This window comes from Pocillopora verrucosa, chromosome 13 (assembly GCF_036669915.1).
Source record: "Pocillopora verrucosa isolate sample1 chromosome 13, ASM3666991v2, whole genome shotgun sequence".
Lineage (NCBI taxonomy): Eukaryota > Metazoa > Cnidaria > Anthozoa > Scleractinia > Pocilloporidae > Pocillopora > Pocillopora verrucosa.
This window is the reverse complement of record NC_089324.1, coordinates 17,612,113-17,631,587: the sequence shown is the minus strand read 5'-3', so window position 1 is coordinate 17,631,587 and position 19,475 is coordinate 17,612,113. Positions and strand designations below refer to the sequence as shown.

The 19,475-nt window shown below is 39.0% G+C and overlaps 4 protein-coding genes across 5 annotated transcripts; 2 read left to right on the top strand and 2 right to left on the bottom strand.

Moving 5' to 3' along the window:
• Positions 1-745: 745 nt before the first annotated feature.
• On the bottom strand, positions 746-2,043 carry LOC131797462 (uncharacterized). The gene is made up of 2 exons (XM_059115086.2): positions 1,885-2,043; positions 746-1,444 (listed from the first exon to the last, which is right to left on the bottom strand). Exons 1-2 carry the CDS (start codon positions 1,925-1,927, stop codon positions 1,095-1,097), a joined length of 393 nt encoding a protein of 130 aa, XP_058971069.2. The 5' UTR covers positions 1,928-2,043; the 3' UTR covers positions 746-1,094.
• A 491-nt stretch (positions 2,044-2,534) lies between these two features.
• On the bottom strand, positions 2,535-4,838 carry LOC131797464 (uncharacterized). Of its 2 annotated transcripts, none has more exons than XM_059115087.2 (2): positions 4,694-4,838; positions 2,535-3,915 (listed from the first exon to the last, which is right to left on the bottom strand). In XM_059115087.2, the coding sequence occupies exons 1-2, from the start codon at positions 4,836-4,838 to the stop codon at positions 2,537-2,539; spliced, it is 1,524 nt and encodes a 507-aa protein (XP_058971070.1). In that variant the 3' UTR covers positions 2,535-2,536. The 2 variants fall into 2 exon arrangements, with proteins under 2 accessions (XP_058971070.1, XP_066016428.1); XM_066160331.1 differs by having other exon boundaries at positions 2,535-3,943; positions 4,694-4,762.
• A 631-nt stretch (positions 4,839-5,469) lies between these two features.
• On the top strand, positions 5,470-9,457 carry LOC131797465 (uncharacterized). Its single transcript, XM_059115088.2, has 2 exons — positions 5,470-5,608; positions 6,329-9,457. The coding sequence occupies exons 1-2, from the start codon at positions 5,551-5,553 to the stop codon at positions 8,638-8,640; spliced, it is 2,370 nt and encodes a 789-aa protein (XP_058971071.2). The 5' UTR covers positions 5,470-5,550; the 3' UTR covers positions 8,641-9,457.
• A 1,076-nt stretch (positions 9,458-10,533) lies between these two features.
• LOC131797437 (reticulocyte-binding protein 2) lies at positions 10,534-18,492 on the top strand. Its single transcript, XM_059115068.2, has 5 exons — positions 10,534-10,713; positions 11,758-11,967; positions 12,195-12,323; positions 15,862-17,076; positions 17,597-18,492. The coding sequence occupies exons 1-5, from the start codon at positions 10,656-10,658 to the stop codon at positions 18,085-18,087; spliced, it is 2,103 nt and encodes a 700-aa protein (XP_058971051.2). The 5' UTR covers positions 10,534-10,655; the 3' UTR covers positions 18,088-18,492.
• Positions 18,493-19,475: the final 983 nt, after the last annotated feature.

Here is a 19,475-nt window from a genome sequence, read left to right as displayed (position 1 = left end):
GTACCAGTTATGACCGGTGGTTTTCCCCGCATGACTTGAGCTAGAGCCGCCTCGACGGCAGAAACACGAGACATTGCCTTGCTAATAATTAGGAAAAAATATTTCCATTTTCCTTACTTTTTTGTTTCTTTTTCCTTTCTTAACATCTTTTATTCTGGTTACAGCTTTTTGTCTGTAAACATCCGTTCCTTAAAAAATCAAACAGGACAATGTTTTTAAACAGGTCGTTAGCATGAGTATGGCCACCAGTGACAATATTGACTTTGCTTTGACCTTCTTTTGTAGGACGCACTTAACAAAGAAAAGTATCCCGGCTTACATTGGCTCTGAGAGTGATAAAGTGACCTACTTGTTTATCATACTCAGCTAAGAAGACAGTCACTTCGGGTTAGTCTTTGGCAAACTTCGCATGTCCGCCTTAATGTTCTTTTTCGCCGAAACTTGTCTTGCACGTTTCAAAAGGTCGATGGAACATTAAATAGTCGTCTCGCTCAGAGATATTGTAGTTTTTCAGGGTAACCCCTTTCGTTCAATGTCTAATTCTGCTTACAAATATACTTTGCTACTGTTTGTGTTAAAAGAAATTCTGAGAATTTTAGTACATTTAAATGTAGGTTTGTTGCAAAAAAAGAGTCAATCTATTAATCTATTAATCTGTAGGGTTATGAGTCAGTATGTAGTGTTCTAGACAGACTACTAAGCGGAGGAATCGAGCAGGAAAAAAGACAAGTAAGCACAACTGAAGTGATTTTTGTAGACTTCAATCCATCATCAATATTCTTATTTCTTCAAAGTGTAGTCAACATCAGGCTTTTCAAGTAGCACAGTTTTTTAAATTTATTTTTCCTATTATTATTTAATCTTATAATGATTATACTGATTATGACCAAGAATCAGTCATTGTACCGTTTGGCTTTCCCACTCATAGTCTGTCATTACTATGTTCCTAATACGATGTAAGTAGCCTTGATATTTTAGCAAAGCCGAGCCTTCATCTATATAACTGGCATTAGAATTCATATATAGTATCCCTCCGTCACAACACGCGTTTAGCCTTTCCTGATCGCCTGATTTGGAAACAAAGGTTTCAGTCGCTACCTTTCTTCCGTTGGCCAACTATTGTACCCATCTCCCTCTCCGTCGTCCTCGTCGACATCCGGGAACTCATCACCTGCATGGCTTGCAGGGAATGGTATAGAGTCATCTGCGTCCACCTCTCTTCCAATGTCTTCAATCTGTTGACTTTGTTGAGTTGTGTCTCGTTGTATTTCATCTCCTAAGTTGGCCACCTCTCTGCTTTGCTCACTGATCCGCGAGCTCAGTTCGTCACCAAAAGTTTCGGTTTGATGGGATAAATAGTTCACGCCACGTCCCCCCGGAAGCGCTAACGGAAGTGGCACATAAAAGGGATCTCCCATTTCGTACTTAGTTGGACGGGAATCAACTTTGATAAAAAAAATTAAGTTTATTGGTCTTTACGTCCGATGGCACTTAAACTGACCTCTACCACAAGAGATTTGACTGACTAATTAATTAATAACCTGTAGCTCGTCGCGAAGAAAATTCAGTTTTACCATCGTGGATCACAGATTTCGATATTCGGGAAATCCTCCCTTCAAAAACTTTGAAAACTCAGCTCGCTCATTCTCCGCAGCTCGTATACAGTTTCACGTATGATTTTTATGGCATGTTATCACGCCTTTTAAAAATTATGGTTTTTGCTGTGATTTAACAACCAAGGACATTGCACATTGCTCATAAAAGTTTAACCTCACGTTTGGGTTGAAAATTGCCGTCTTCAAATCAACTAAATATGACTGTTAGGTTGGCATATGTTACCTTTTGTTTTCACATGTCTGAGATCCACAAATAAACGAAACTTACCTGGATTCAAGCAAAGACAAAATGACGCCAGAAACAAAAACATTGTCGTCAATCATTGCAATGCTTTACATATAAGTTATCTATAACCTGGACGTCAGGAAAGATATTAACCAGTTATCCACCTGTGACACGCCCGACTGGTTTTTTAAGGTTCCTTTTTAGAAAAAAAAATCATTTTTATTGGAAAGAATATTACTCCTAATGGTATCGCTAGATGTCTACATGCACACAATATCGATTTTGCTACAAAAATTTAGTCACCGAACGCTTTCCAAACCGATGTCCAAGATTAGAAAATAACAATTTTTGTACATCACGCCTGTTAAACGCGCCCTTCATTGACAAAGATCCGCAAAGAATCCTAAAATATTTGTGTTTCTACTGACTGTGACAAAGCTTTAAACAACAATATCGTTACAAGACGCTTGAGCATTAATCACGAAGTTAAGAAGTTCTTTTCCGTATCATTTTGCCTCTGTTACACAGGTTAGCGCTTTGTTTCACAGTCTACACTCGAGCATTTGATGATTAATAACGTTTGACTATACACAAAAGAAACGAGAATGACTGGTTCTTTTGCAGTCTCCAATTCTACAGTACCGCTAATGCGAATACTTTGTCCGCCTTTGTGCGGCCGGTGAATATTTCCTGTTCAAGAAAGATTTTTCATCAGCAAGGCCCTATTGCAACGCTTACATGGTTTTTCTTTGCGTGATTTAAGAGATTTCATGCTAGCTGCGGTCTTTGCTTGCTGTGAGTTCAGTTTATGACTTACTCTTTGCCCTGCAACATCTGTTTTTACTCTATTAGATCTGCTAGTAACGAGTTGCTTTTGCTTGACTACTTTGTCGAATTTCCCCGCGTATTTTCTTCTCGCATCATTTTCTTTCACTTGATGACTTCGGATTAATACCAAGTGCCCTGTGTCGCTGTCAAAATCATTGTTGTGGTACATGGTAGTCCGCTGGGTGGCCTTCTCATCTAACAGCGGCTTAGAAAGCAAACTTGCGTCATCAAAATCTCTCTGTCCTGTCCTAAGCACTGAAGCAGCTTCACCTATTCCTTCTATAATGTTGGTTGATTCCCCTTCGTCCTTAAATTTCCCTTTATTTTTCTGAAGCAGCTCCTCGGCAAGCGCCGTACCAAGGCCTTCTGAGGGTCCTGCAGGCGTGTCTAAGGGTGGACTCGCAACACCACTCTGGGTGAGAAACTTCTGATTGCCATTAAAGAAAACCTTTTCCTCCTCCTCCTGAGGTATAACACCATTTTCCTTTAAAGATTCTAGTTTATTTAAGAGACCGAGTTTTTGGCCACCCAGAAAGTTAGAGTGGTGTCTTATGCTTCCCATGTCACCTCCGTCAAGTAATTCGTGTGATCTGCCAATAAAACGACTCTCTGAGTTAAGAAGATCATCTTGAGTATTTCTAGGTTCAGGAACAGCAACAGCTTTGCCATCTAAACTTTCGTAACCATTGGCGTTCTTTGCCTCTGTTTTTGGATTCCACCAGCTTTTGTCGGTAAATGGAGTATTCTCGTAATCATTTTGACGTTGATCTCCTCCGGCCATGTCACCATAAGAGCCATACGAATTCGTGCCCCATTCGTTGGTCATATGGTGCTGCCTTGTCGCACCTTCGTTCACTAAATCAGAAATTCCCTCATTATAGCCATCTCTTTCGCTGGTTTTTTGCCCCTTATAAGCCTTTACTCCCGGGAACAGGACAGGATCCTCGGGATAAATGGTGGATGGATAAGACGAGGAAGACATCGGCTTATAATACTTGTGCCACTGGGTACTGCTTTGGATAAACGAAACCTGGGCTGGTGACATGGTGTCCACTCTGAGGCCACCTATCTCTTTGGAAGGAGGCTTGTTGAAGAATTTATTGGCTTCATATCTCTCTGGACTGACCAAGTTCTGTAAGCTGTACTCTGCTCGATCAATTCTGTTGGTATCCTCACCAAGGAGTTCCTCCTTCTTAGCGACATGGACTCTCTTAGGCAAACTGTGTCCTTCTGTTTTGCTGCCGTCTGATAGGTACAAAAACATTTGTACAATCTAAGATACAAACCACCAAACTTTTCTTTATTTTGAACCGATTCGATTACTAGGGAGGTATCCAGAATGTTATGATACGTTGTCAGCATGCTTTAGTCATACTTAATGTTCTCAGTCATTTCGGTTGCTGAATAATTCGTAAAAATGAGCTTTTAAGTTTAGTCATGATTGGCTCATTCGTGAGAATTTTTTTTTGTTTAACGTGGAACTCGAATAATCTTTCCTCATATAAATAATTGTCGTGTCACATAGAAACGTCGCCGGCTGAAATCGAAAATCACAGATTGTGTCATTTCCATCGGTAACAATGAAGCTGCCATAATTTGTTTCCAAAGTTTCTTACACAATACTACATCCACCTTATAGACAGAGGCAGACCAGAAAATATTTATTATGAGACCATTACGCCCCTTAAATTACAAACACGCCCACACTTCGTACATTTCTTAATTCTGATCAATTTGTTTTCGTTTTGTATCACCTTGTATTGGGAGCGACACTAAGGACGTGTTGACCTCTTCAATACTTTTTGCATATTTACTTTTCACAAAGGGGACTGATGACATGGAAATCCGACAGATTTTTTTTACTTAAAGGAAAAAAACATGTACAAATTCAATGTTTAACATATGGAAAACCGAAAGAGCCAGTACATCTTGAGGGTTTAAGGAATAACGTGATTACTGAAATGTTGTTAGACGTACTTAACATTGTCAAACAGCAATATATTTCACAGTTTAGCCTACTCACCATGTCTGGAATAAATTGGGACAGTTAATCGTTGAAGTAGTAACACCAATAACAGGTAATGCATCGTATAGGAAAATATCGTTAACCGAGGGGTTGCATTTATTAAGTTAAGCAACCCGGTATTTTCAACGGGTGTCTTGAACATTTTTACCGTGAAACATTAATATTAAAACCTTTATGACGTCACATGATATATTTTGTTTCGACTGGGCAGGTTTGTTGTGGTTATCGATAGCTTTTTGTGTTTATGGCTTTACTTTTAAACCCTTTATTAGCTCTCTGAAGAATCATTGCCACTCATTAAAAAAAATGGTCGGGTATTTTTTTTACTAATGACATCAGTGCGTAAATTCGGGGAGGCTCTGTGGAAAGGAAGCAGGTGCCTCGTTTCGCTTCTTAACTCGTTTGGCTACAGGAATTATTTGCTTCCATGTAAAACAATTCCCCTCTTAGAAAAAATTTTGACCAATAATATTTAATGGTATATGCCATGATGGGTTAAAATAAATATCTCTTCTAATCTTAACATTATTCTTACCATTAAGTACATAAAAACTATGGTATTTGTTGGATCCGCTTGTTCTATAAAATTATTTTGCATATTTTTCCTTCTGCGAAACGCTAATTTTAAACGTTAATTCAAGCTTTATTTACAACAGGGACCAACAAGAGCTACCATGTCGTTGCCGCTTTTACGGTCATTTTCTATGGAACGTGGTCACGTGATCATTTCGAATTACATCATTTACATCTATTGAGTGTTGGCCTTCTCCGTCCCATAGGACTCTTTTCCGTAGAAGAACTAAATGTTCGAAATGCTTTGAACTAACAATGGCAAGTAATAACCATGAGCAGTAATGGTGTCCAGAACCCGATGGACTGGCGGATTGTTTATTCTTTTGGCAGCCCTAACAGGTCTGTGTTGTGAATCTTGAATGCCATCGTCACGGAAAATTATTTAAGAGTTGCTTGTGCCTGTCGTTTCAGACACAACACGCAGGCGGGCTCCAATTACTCAATTTATAAATTTATTTTTTTGATAGGAGAAATTTTATTCTGCCATCTCGCTCAAATTAAGGGGAAAATAAGTATTTAAACTAAAAGGCAGTATCATATGCGAATCGTTGCCTTAACCAGGTTGAATGCCAAAGGAAATTATTTCTATTAATAACTTCCATTGCATGATGGCATTGTGTTCATTTACCTCAAACTTAACAGCAACTTGACAATATTTACCTGATATGCTTGGAAGGACATTACTCGCTTGCTTTCGGAACCAATTGACTCCTCATTTGTTCCTCAAGTCATAGCACTTAATACAAACAAAACTCTGAAGTGGGCGTGACGAGCGCTAAATTGTTGACATTTAGGGCCAGCGATCTCGCTTAACCACCAAAATCAAGAAATAATAACAGCTATGGATAGAATTGGATGAAAAACTCGGTATTTGTTGAAAGAGTGCAGTGGTTGTTAATTATTACAATTGAGCAAATACGCGAGGCTTCAACGGGGGGATTAGAATGAAAACACGCTGGCCATCGAGGTGTCCGGCCATTTTTGTGAGCTTGATGTTTACTGAATTGGCTTGCAATGTAGTACTATGTGACTAATTTTTATTTGGTCTGCTCACTCTAGCAACTGCCTTACAGGATGCACCACCACGTACAAAAACAGTCCATAGCCGAAAAAACATTGCTGACAAAAAATCCCGCAAACGGCAGGAAATTATATTTCTCCGAGATGACCTAACACACAAGAGGAACCGGGAAGAAGATATTATGGCAAACATAGAAAAACATGGAAAAAGTTTGACCGCCGAGGGCAATGTCTTCAAAGGAAGTCCAACTACATATAATTATGACGATTCCTCAGTTTATCAAGGACCTGTACTGAAGGGGCAATCTGTTAAGAAATACAATGGACCACCTGAAATCCAAGAGAATCAGAAGAAAAGCGATGCTTACGAGGTTGTGTCCGAAAATGGTGATAGTAAAAACACTAACTCAGTCAGCGACGAAGGAGATCAGGAAGAAAAAGTGGTGAAAGTGGGACATCCCAATGTCAGAGCACATGGTAATGACAGACATTTATCGCATTTCAGAGGACATCACAGATCCGGACTTCACATTGTTTCTCTAGATGATAACGATGAAACTAATGATAAAGATTATGACGAAAAGATATTGCGAGATAAAGATTTGAGACTTTACGGTTCTATTGGATCGCCTTCTGTAGAGCATGAATCGCGCAGAATGCATCATTCGATTTATCATGATGATTTTCTTCCTCCAAATGTTGTGTCGTTCTCCCAAGATGATTTCTCTGGCCCCCTGTTTAGAGGTTCTGGTCACTCTATCGACGAATTTTTCCCAAATTTTAAAAGACGAGATTCTTTATTGTTTTCTCGACCTTCTCAATTACGGAAATCGGAGGAGATAATGCAGCAACAGTTTCTACCCGTGAACCCGAAATCGGTATCATTTGGTGAACAACCGAATATGGTTTTGCTGCCAATGTATAGTGGTTATACAGGTACAAGTCCCACGGTTGTTCCCTTCACCACTCAGGGAACATTTCCCTCTTCTATGTCTCAGCTAGGATCTGCTCCCATCGAATATTTGCCTTCAACGCCAACGGCAAATTTTCGTAACGTTTTGGAGCCGGCCTTTCAGGTTCCTCAAGTCCAAACGCCGTCTGTCAACCCGTCGTATATTCTACCATCGGAGCCGGAAGAACAGATTTTGTTTAACAATCAGCAGCCCGATGTACGATCGCTTTACTCTCTTCAGGCTCAGCCACAAATGCAAATTCCCCAGACCAGCTTTCCACATTTGGACCAACCTCAACAACCAATGATTCCAAGTGAAATGCAAGTGCCTTCTGCTATTGTTTCCCCAGTTGGTCAACGAGAGATCGGCCCAGCCCATCGGTGGGTAGACGAAGACGGACGCCAACGCAGTGAGGTCTTGGATCGTGACACGGAAGTACAGGACGAGAACAGGTCCCGTGATGACAGAACCGAGGGTGATGAGGATGAGGAAGATGATGACAGACACCAATATAGCAGATACTACGACAAAGGTTACGACCCCAGTCCAGACGAAGGTGATGATGACGGGGCTCAAGAGAACCTTTCACAGAAAGATTCCGAAGACACAGATGAAGGTGACGAGGAGACGTCTAACTACACCACTGACAAAATTTATGGGTCGAAAGATACAGGGGACGAACGTGGTCCAGATCCTGAACCTACTGAAGAAAACAACTTCGACGACGACGACGACGACGACGACGAAGACGAAGACCCAGAACCTCCCCGAGGCTTATCGCCACAAGCAAGAATGGGACCATCCAATTATAATCCAATGGCTCGGTTTATGGCGTCAAGTCGCCCTTTTCCCAAATTTCCTCTCCCTCTTAATACGGAAACGTCAAATCCTATGGCTGCTCAAGCATTTTCAAGGTATCAGTTGATGTCTCCTTCCTCTGCCCTCAAAGAGAATATCTTACCTAAACCTGTGGAGAACCAAAAACCCTCTCCAAACATTCTCAAAGCTAAGTCAGACCTAAAAATCTCTCAGATGAGCCCCGCTGAAGCTCAGTTTTATGAAAACAAGGTAGCAATGGAACCAAACTTTACACCAGCTATAGCTTCAAAAGACACCATTCCTGGAAAATCTCGTCACTTTCGAGTTGGGCTTGGTAAAGTGCTTATCCGACTGAACGGTGAACCATTGGAGGACTCCTCTCAATTGCGAAGTAAAATAGAAAACGGAGAGATCATACAAGGAAAAGGAAAACTCATCAAATCAAAAGGTCCAGTGCAAGTTAAACTTTCTCACACAAAGGATTCAAAGCACTTGAAGATAATAGACATCATAGCTCCAAAGCAGTTTCAGGTGTATGATACTAAAAGTAAGATCAGAAGACCTGTTAATTCCAGATAATCTAACTGTGATCCAATTTCTTTGCCAAGGAAAATCCGATAAACGTCTCGAGATGTAATGAAAAATCTTATTATCACCAAATAATATGCAATGTATGTAGTATGAAATATGTACACATCGCAGCCCAGTAACAAAACCCAAAGCTGAATCTACTATTCACTATCCGTAAAGCAATGCGAGCCAGCGCAACCTTTGTGCAACCGATTTGAAACAGAGTATCAACAATTGAACGTGAATGTGAAAAAATGTAGTTTTTGACCAAGTCGTATTATTGCTTCACTTGTCAATGTTCATCCCTCTTCTGCAGTATGCTCTGTTTGGTTCAAGGTGCAATCTCTCACAATTAAAGTTTTTCCCCCTTTTCTTAATTACGTTAATTGTAAACGTTAAGTGTGGTGTAGGAGTATACCGTGCTCGATATTTTAATTTCACATCATGTTATGTTGTTATGCTTTAAGCAATTCGTGTTACGTTTGAAAGGGGTAGACAACCAGTGTAAAAGCAGTTGTATGTATGGTTAACTCTACGAATTTTTGTCATGAGAAACCAAGCTTTATTAGTTTCACAATAGCATACCTTTGCAAACAATTAGCAAGCGTTTTAATCCATCGATTATTTTTCAAAAGTTTCGCTTATGCGCGTGATTGGTTTCAAAGTATCACAGGACTAACAATACCCCAGCTAAAACTGGGGTTTATGATCCAACTGCTTAAAGTAGAGTTGGATAACAAAGAGTACCAATAACGCGTGAATGGGGTACAAACATCTTGCGATATTGTACTTGTACTGTACATTAGTATTTTAATAAAACCTGTTTAACCGGTCGGTTGCGCGCTCACGCTTCTCTTCCTTCTTTGCTTCTCCTGCCTTATGAGAGATGAGCAGATGTGAAGCAGTTGGATAAAGAACTTTTTAGACCTTTGGTGTGTAGAATTGCTTGGTATTTTCACTCTTTGTTTGTATTTTGTTTGTATAATATTTGTATTATTATCATACATCATAATATGATGTATGAGCATATCATACTTTATATCACCGATTCCTCGAGCTTATTGGAGGGCATTTTAAATTTTTTGGGCCCCTTTTTCAAAAGGATACTCTGTTCTTGCTTGTGACCAGTAATATGATAATTTTTGAAGCAGGAGGTAACATTCTTCATTAATGCAAACCTAAGGTACATCAGATTGCTTAACTACTCTGTGTTTTAGAAAATTAATTATCACGTTTCATTCACCTGCAACAATGGTTTTACCAATCTGTGGGCTGATTCGTTGTTATATTGTTGCTGATATTACGAAGGCTACCATAGACGTTTACTTTTTCAGTAAAAGAAATATTTCAATCAGAGGCTACGTTACTGACGGAAATACGTCACGCTTCGAGAGCACATGTAACGTTATCGTTATCTAGCTTCCTCCCTTAGAACATGCGAGAAATAACGCTTTCTCCTGATGAATTCGGTCTTTAAACATGGTACCCGGCTGCCTCTAATGACTATGATGAGATAATTGACTTAGACATCTTTCTTCACGGAAGCAACATCGCACCAGACGTCTTCTCAATCACTCTGCGCTTTCTGAAACCGGAGTTCTTACTTATGAAGACATGGTACGGTCTACGGCGATTATTTGGTCATTTCCTTCAAAATTTCTCACTTTTTTATTTATATAAACTAAATGAGTCTTAAATAACCACCGCACCTGGGTTGGTTTTTTAAATTTTCCCCTTTTGTCTCCGCATAAGGTAAACTGACACCTGGATTAGGTCACATTTAGAGCGCAGTATTAGCATTATGAATAATTAACATCTAGCTGGTTTTTAACCAATTGCAGCTTCCTTCGCTGACAAGCAAAACTTTCCTTGGCCCTCATAATAGATGGCGTACTTCTTATGAAGGTTTCCCCTCCCAGATGGGCGGGTAAACAGTCGCGAAATAAGGCAAAAAATAGACATTTGACATACTTAAAATCAAAGAAGAGCAACTGCCTGTGGCTGCTGTATCAACAAAGTTAACTATGGCCAGATTTTTGGGTTTACTACTTGTATCAGTTGTTCTGTGGATGGAAATGTCAGGTAATGTTTTCGCTGTCGATTCGTATCTGTCGCGGATTATCTCTGTGAACTTTCTTTTAAACCTATTTACTTTAGTAAAAGGGCTTCCTCGTGAAGCGAGGACGTTTTAGAGGACAAAATTTAGATTAGCGCGAAAGGTTTCAGCTTTTGAAATGATTTTCTTCTTTCAGCTCTAATTTTATTTTTAAGATCCAGCGTAGAATAACAGAGGCAGTGAATCATCTGAATTTAGGGTTTCGTGCTTGTCGCTTAAATTCACGAGAACGTCTTGCAACTTTGCCATTTAGTGGTTTTTCTGAACACAACCTGTCTGAGTAAATCCTGACTTGATAGCAGGGTGTTTATTGTAGCCATAGAACGGCGGGTGGAGTTCATTGGTCTTTGATTGGCAAGCTGTGATTGTCACGCGCCTCTCGATGATGAATATACACTGTTTTTAATTATAAGTCTGCGGCATAACAAAGAAAGGATGCTAAAATCTTATTAAATATAATTTGGCATATCATTGTACTTTTCAGGTTTGTAGTAATGCTGTTATTTAGCTTTGATTTGTAGCAAGGGGTGCCTACATATTATTTTGCTTCGTTTAAGATTAACGTTTAAAATCGATATTCTTTGATTTGAATGGTATGAATTTTATTGGTATTTCTTTAAAGCAAAAACTCTGGGTTGCACTTATATCAGAATTTCAGCAATTGGCCGCAAAGTTCCCACAAACGCAGTTCAGTTTGTAGAGGGAAAGATTTCATGTTTGCACAGAAAAGAAAGAAAACATTTACGTGGTTTTCCCGGCACTTACAACCTATTTTGATACGCGTGGCTTTCGTGAGCCCATCAAGCAAATGAAAAAAGTTCATAAAAATCTTCAAATGAATCAACGTAATCTGTCGCTAAAACCTTCCCTTTGAACACAGATACAGTATACTGGTGTGTGGAGAGAGCGGAGTCTTTCAGTTTTTCAACCCTGACTCAGGCATCTGATATACCTTGTTTGAGATTTTACGATTTAACATAACGTTATTAAAACTTCTTTTCTTTTTAAAGCTGATGAAGTAGAAAATAAAGCGGAGAACATGGCCAAAGCTATTGAACAACAAAACAAAAAAGTTGAAGAGGAAAGCGAAGCCATGGAGAAAGCGATTGATAACAAAGGAAAACTTGTTGATGCCAAGGAGGAGGAAGATAAATTTGAAAAAGCCAGTGAAAAGATGGCTGCTGTGGGAGATGCCGCCGAGAAGAAACTAGATCAGAAAGGTATAAAATGCAGGAAAGTGTAATCAATGAACTTACGTGATTGTGTAGAGAAAGTACTGTACAGCTTGTACAACAGTCAGCTTTTTAGGTGGTGTGCGCCAGACCAGGTATTAGTTTTCCTTCTCTTTTAAATGATTGAACAATTGGCCATCGAACCTGTTGTTATCGTAGAAGAAAACTGTTTATTATGATATATTTAAAAAGTCTTTGACTCTTCGTTACTACAGCTAATTTAGTTGAAAAAATTGCCGATGACACAAACACAGCAATTGAAAACCAAGGGAGGAAGGTAGAAGAGCTAGCTTCTGGAGCAGACCTCGCTGAAGATCGTGCAAGCAAACTGGTGGAGAAAATTGGTTAGTTGTTTGTTAATGTGTGAGAAGCGAGATGTGACCTTTATGATATAATATCCTTAAAGGCCGCGTAGTTTGGCTATTCTACCATTTTACTCAGTCTTCTGTCTTCCTCTATTTTACTTGGACACGACTTCCTTGACTTCTCAGTAAACGGAAAACGATTTGCAACATGACATTTAACTCACGTGAACATAGACGTAACAACGATTACAATGACAGGCATTTTACTGAAAACAACAATCAATCACACCAAACCATTTGTGACACTTGTAATTATTGAAACAAATCTCCTATTTCGAACAAAAAGAATTATCGGCTCATATTTTAATTTTATGATCCGTCAAATGCCTCATTTGAGGCATTTAGTCTAGGCATGATTATATCTGCATTGCTATTTCGGCCAGCTTACCTACTGCATTTTGAAATGTATTTCTTCTTTGAAATATGTTTTTTTGCGTGAAATTTCGAATATACCAATGAAACTGGCTTCGTATAGTAATACCTTCACCAGGTGGGATTTATGGTAATGAGCTTTGAACTACATTTACTCACGAGTGTCAAAATAATCTTCAACAACAAACACTACAAACCCTAAACCCCATCAACAGCTTTTTTCGGGCTTTCAACCGTGCTACTTACATATCTGTCGCTCTCACCATTTTTATTACCGGCCGTCGGTTGTTTCCTTCATTTTCGTTCATTTAGAGGTTTGTTGGCAGTTTTCTTTTTGCAGACAGCTGCATTCAAATAGCATTTGACGGAAAAATTAAATTACAACGAGTGGAATATATTGCCAGATAGTCGGGGAGTTTTTTTGTAATATCCTGGAGTCTAGCTGGTCTTTCCTAAACTTTATCTTTGGCACAGATACCGACTAGTTTTGAAGGAGTTCGGCACACTCTTGTCAATAAGCCCTTGATATTAATTGGTCAATTCCTTTTTCATTTTTTTTTTGAAAAAATAATCAAATTTGAATCAAGGCACATGCACGTGGCTAACCCGTTTGATTTTACAGTGCACTTCAAATTCATCGCTCACTTTTGATCCATGAATGTGCTTCTCAGAATACATTTTCGCTGCTCCGTTTTTGACGAGAATAAAATGTTGCACTTCGTTTTCCGTCGATGAAAAGAAAATCGTGTTAAGCATGTCAGTTGCATTATTAAGTTTATTTTCGTGTGGACTCACAAAGGCAACGACATCGAAAAGAAGATAAAGAGTCCTAAGGCGTCGGTGAAAGCTGAATCTCGGATGAGTATCTCCTATACCGTTCCGGTGTCTCCTGTGCCGTCTGCTGACCAGATGTCAGGGAGAAACGAATATGATGAACAGATTAGATCAAATAAGGATGCAGAAAGGACCTACCCGTGGCCAGCTCGTCAAGAATTACAAGGATACATCCCGGACTTCCATAATGACGTGGATCAGGAAACTACAAGTGACATGAGTCTGAAGCCGTTCAAAGAAAACAACGCGTTAGTCGACCATGATGCTTTGTCGAACGAGGGTTTCACGGAAACTCCCGGCTTACGTCGGCACATTTCAAAGACGTTTTACGTTCTTCGAAGCCGGCAGCCCCCTGCAGAAAACGCTCTCCTACCTCGTCACAAGCGACTTGGCAGGCATCGCCATCATTTCAAGGAAAATGGCCTGCAAATAGGAAAGATGGGATTGATTCAACCTACTTCTAAGAGTAGTGAAACGGGTCTGCTTGTGTTACCGAGCGGTGGACCCAATAAACTGTCTGAAGACATTAGGATACAATTAGAGGACGACCAGTTATTAAGGAAAGCAGCCAAACAAGCCTTTAACAATGATGAAGGTAATATTTATGTATCGTACCTTAATTCAACTATTCTTGAAAAAAATCGATGGTTAAAGGCAGGTGCAGCTAAAATCAACCGATAAAAATAAAAGAAAGCATCTGAATATTACGTTCATCTCCACCTGTTTCTCAATATTTACATGCACTTTGTCAAAGAAAGAATTTCATCTTTATAGGCAAACGGAAGTGCTCTCAAGTGTTCTTGGCTCTTCATTTTTTTTTCTCAGAAGTTTTCTCAGCCCAAAAAGCGTAGGAACATGAAATGAATGCCCGACAATAAGTTCGAATGACACCCACTCTGGTAATTTCTGGAAATAAGGCGTTTACTTTACTTTTAGACTTGGATGTAACTCAAGAACTAAGGAAGACCGCGGCGGAGAACAATATGGAGAGACAGTGGATGAGAATAAACTCTATAGGTAGTCCTGAAATGTTACTCAACTGGCCGCGCACTAGCAAGAAACTGGGCTCCATTGGTCAGCAGCAGGTCAGCCTTGTGAGTCCGGGTGAAGTTGATCTACTACAAACAGAATACCCAGAATACCCCAGGCCAAAAGCTACGGGATCTGAACTCCCCGGAATTGTAAGGAGCAGGATAAGTGGAAAAAAAAAACCGGAATACGGTGTCAAGAGCATATAGGGTTTGAAATTCTTGGAAAAAATTCGATATGGTGCTAAGGACTGAAACCAGAAAGGAGCTGAGCCGGCATTATGCAGGGTCAGGAGTTTTTCACGGAGGCATTCAGTTAGAATGTCTTTTGTGGACACCTTGGTAGCCAGTTATCGTATAAGACAAGTGTTCAATACCTCTCCAGTTAGGGAGTGCATACCTCTATCTACTTTACAGCTGGTGCCCGAGTAACGTACTGATTGAAACGCTGTAGGAGTTGTTAAAAATGTCTCTTTTGATATTCATTAAAACTGTAAGCTTTGAAGCGACAAAGTAAATTAATGTTATCGACACAGTGGAATCCTCAAGCAACATTAAAACATTCTGTCATTGCGGGAGTAAAGTCGCCTTTACCAACATTTTTCCTTAACTAGACGAACTGAAGACCGTTCAGTTACGATATAACACTACAACGGTCATAAAACATGGAACGTTAACCCTGTCCATATCGCACCCTCAGGTACCCAATCTTCTAACACTGAATCAATGTGAATTTATTTAACTATCAACTACAACGGACTATTACAACGAAATGACTCAACACGTTATGTCATTACAGTTAAACTCCTACAATCACAACTGTTCGTGTTAATCTTCGGACCTTGATCTGTCTTTCTCTTTAAACATCAAACAATTACCTTGCACCGTGGACAGCTCTTTTAGTAGTGAGGCTTCAGCTAGGTCGAGCGATATTTTTTTTCAAACGCAAAAAAATTGTAACAGTGAAGAAAGGGAATTTTACTCATGTTGGCGGCTAATTAATATTTTTTGCTATACTGGAAGCTCTTAAACAATCAACAGTAAACAAATTGGCCCCTAAGCTCTTATGACAATATTTTTATAAGAATTAAGCACAGTCGTTAGCAACATTTATCTTAGTTCAATTTTTAAGATTACTTTGGTAAGTTCTCTTACACTTAACCATAAACGTCACTCAGACTCTTTGTCTGTATCATCTAAAGTGATTTCTGTTAACTGTGTCACCTTAAACCTTCTAATATCATTTTTTTCGTGCATGGAAATTTCAACTGCCTTCTGAACAGGGCCCACAAGGCAAGTGACAGAGTCTTTGAAAAGAACAAGTGAAAAGATCGAGCCGAGTAAAGTTGTCGTATTTCCTGATTCAGCAGTCCGGGGAACTGACACCAGAAACATGCAGATAAAAGAATTCCATCCTAAAAATGGCAAAGGTAAATGGTTGGCTGTTCACATTCCGGACCATATCAGCTATCCACGGAAAAATGTGAAAATTATTACCTCCAAAAAAGTCGCCAAGGAATTACAGCATGTTGTAGGACCGAACAAGGATACCCTGGCCAAAGAGATCCAGTCTATTTTAGGCGTTGATGAAGAAACTTTACAGAGAATGATCGCTGAAGGACAAGAGGATGACGAGGACAAGGTTGATGATGATGACGACGATAATGATGACGATGTTGAAGGTGACGATGACGATGATGATGACGACGACATGAATGACGAGGACAATCCAGTAAAAGAAGATTATAATGATGACAAAACATCTGAAATGTGTGATTCGAAAGCCTACCGCAACACAAAAATTTGTCAAATGTTCGAAAAAATTAAGAAAAAGATCAAAGATGGCTCTGGAGAGGACAATGATAGCCCGAAAATTCACGTTGAACAGCCAGAAGGCTTTGAACTTAGATGGGAAGATATTCTTAACAACTTTAAACATTTTAGTTCAAAAAGAAAAGAACAAGTTTGCAAACTGTTTGGACTACATAACAGACGATGTCACCGAGTGAAAAAGCGAAAGCGTGATTTTAAACGAAAGCTAAAGAAATATCTTCTTCGAATGTTAAGAAAATTCTTAAAAAATAATAGAAGTGATTTCGAAGAATATTTGAGTAAAAAGCTAAAGGATGCGCTTTCTGGAAGGCTTCAGCCATCAGACGATGGTCTTTTGCACATCTATTCAAAGAATTCGGGGAAAATGAACATGGAAGATTTCTTAAAAGATCTGAATGATGGTACACCAACTCGCCCACGTGTGAATTATCAATCCTCGTCACTATCTTCTCTCGGCCAAGATTCTCTCACTATGGACGACAATACAGTTAACGGTAATGTATTTCGAGTAACGCCACAAATGAATAAACTAGCCGGAGACGAGGGTCAAGACGCTCCTTCTGATGCTGTGTCGGCGCTAAATAATATAATACATCCTTTGCTCAATGATCAAGACAACAAAATAGATGAGAAACTTCAAACGAAGATATTACAAGAGGAGCTGGGTAAGCATTCCATTTCCATCCAGAGAAATTAAAAATTGAAATTGTAGGGAGGTGTGAATAACATTTAAGTGGAATCGAGGATAGTTTTTGGAATCAGTAAATGTCAAAAGCTTTTTTAGATTTTCTTCAAGCTCGTATAATTTATCAGCGTGAGGTTTTCATTTTCTAAGAGGTGAAAGTAAGTTTTTACAAACGGTTCATTACCTCCAATACTTTATTCCCTTGAGTAACGCCCTTCACCCCAGTCTGTTCAGTCATAGTCTTCGCTTGTGGAAGTGAACTCGTAATCTGTAAAAATCTTGCCATGATTTGCTTGAAAATTTAAATGATTCAAATCTTATCTTTGGACCTGAGATGATATGAATGCCAACCTTAAGAAGATCAACAGTTATTTTTTTGGTGTATTATCAACCAAGCGTTAAGTTGTGTCAAAGTGCTGCAAAAGTTAGCTGCGAATCCAACGGATGATTCAACGGATATTTCAGGTCATGAGGTTTTGCTGAATTGTTTCTTTTATCAGGTAACGTCAATGCAGAACAAGAAGAACAAGAACGACAGAAAATCAAAGATGCCTCGATGAACGATCACTTGATGTACATGTATCAGTTACAGAATCTGGCCAATCACAGGGCTGGGGTGACGGCGCCGAACGGAGTGATCGGGGGCCAGCCAATCAGCGTGGTGAATCCGCACCAGGTTTCTTTGATGCAGTTGAACCTTCCCGACAAGAACCCGGATATACCTTTGCTAGGTTCCGATTCATCGAAACCTTCTCAGCCGGAAACAAAAACGAAGAAAAAGGCATTTCCTCTCAGAAAACCAGTTTTCGATTTTAGTAAACAAGTTTTTCCTTTTAGTAAACGGGTTTTTCCACTTCGGAGTTCACCTCTCAGACCAAGGTTGGTTGGAACGTTCAGAATAAAGTCTCCAGGCCCCTGGAGACCTGCAACGAGAGGCTTTTGGAAACGAGACTTTATAAAAAAACATCAAACAATCACTCACCTCAGTTAGAGAGAAAGAGGTCAAAGAAAATATCTTAAAGATTGCTAGTTTGACAGTTGTGTGTCTCAGTTACAATGTAAATTTTTGTATGTTTTAATCCCTAATCCTTGTGAGACTGAACATAAAGGTTCATTATCGAAGATAATATGGCGTTAATGTACTTTACTTATTTAGGGAAACGCACCCAACCGTTTTATAGTTACGCACTTAGATGTCGAGGGAGGGTCTCAAACAGTCCTTGATGACAAACTGATGTTACGTGCTTGGGTAGATTAAACCTTTGAGTGCAGCCAAGCGTTTTAGGAAATGACAAAGGACTGTTGTTGAGCTCAGGAATTTTTCCTGAAGATAAACATGATCAAATAAAAAGATTAATGAATGATCAGCATCGAAAAGAGTCAGTAGATGGCAACCTACTCAAAACACAGTGTAAAACACAGTTGTTAATTTTGTTTCCTATTTTGTTAAGATAAATAAATATTAAAATTTTTCACTAATCTTTGGGACTGTGTATATGCAGAGACTACAAAGCAGGTATATCAAAAATGACAGACATTTATACGGTCTTTCAAGTATTACATACAAGTATTACACCAATACTTCATCGGATAGGGGAAAAAGTCTCGCTTACAAAATATGACTAGTTAACAAAGGTAACAAAATCTACGAAGACAAGAAAACTGAGCTAAGCAATAACAAAAGCCACGAACAAAGTCAATAACGTCTGAACTTGTTTGCAATTAAGAATTATCGTGTTCGTTTTTCTAGGATTACACTTAGTCTCTTCAAAAACACGTTTTTTATTCTTTAATAAACAAAACGAGTTAGACAGTTTCTTGAACTACATGGACGGCATACGTTTTGGTGGAAGATGTGTTGGTGTTGCCAAAAAACAAAGTTAGTAATCCCCAGGCCAAGTAACCAATGTTTTTGAGGCACTACAAATTATCAAAAGATATCATAAGTGGCAATTACAAATTCAAATTTTTTTAAATAAAGTGACCTGTTTTTCTTTTTTAATAAATACTGTGTAATTCTCTTTGATATTTGGATCATTTTTCTTTCCTTGAAGGAAGAGAATTTAGGCACATAAAAAAATCATGTACTACGGACACACCTGTTACAACATACATAGTAATACCTACTGCTAAATTCTCGTCTATAACGCTTTGGTTTTTTCCAAATTTTTCTGTAAACCGAAAATAAGAATTTGAGGTGGCTTGTTGTAATTGTACTACTTAAATCATGTTAATTTCCTTTATGCTCCTTGTTACTTCTGGACCTTTTTATAGTCTATTGTTATCCTAAATGAAGTTATAATTTTGACCAAAAACGTTTTGAGAAGGCGGGGACAAGCTTGTGAAATGTCAGAGAACAACAGGTCAAACCATAAGACA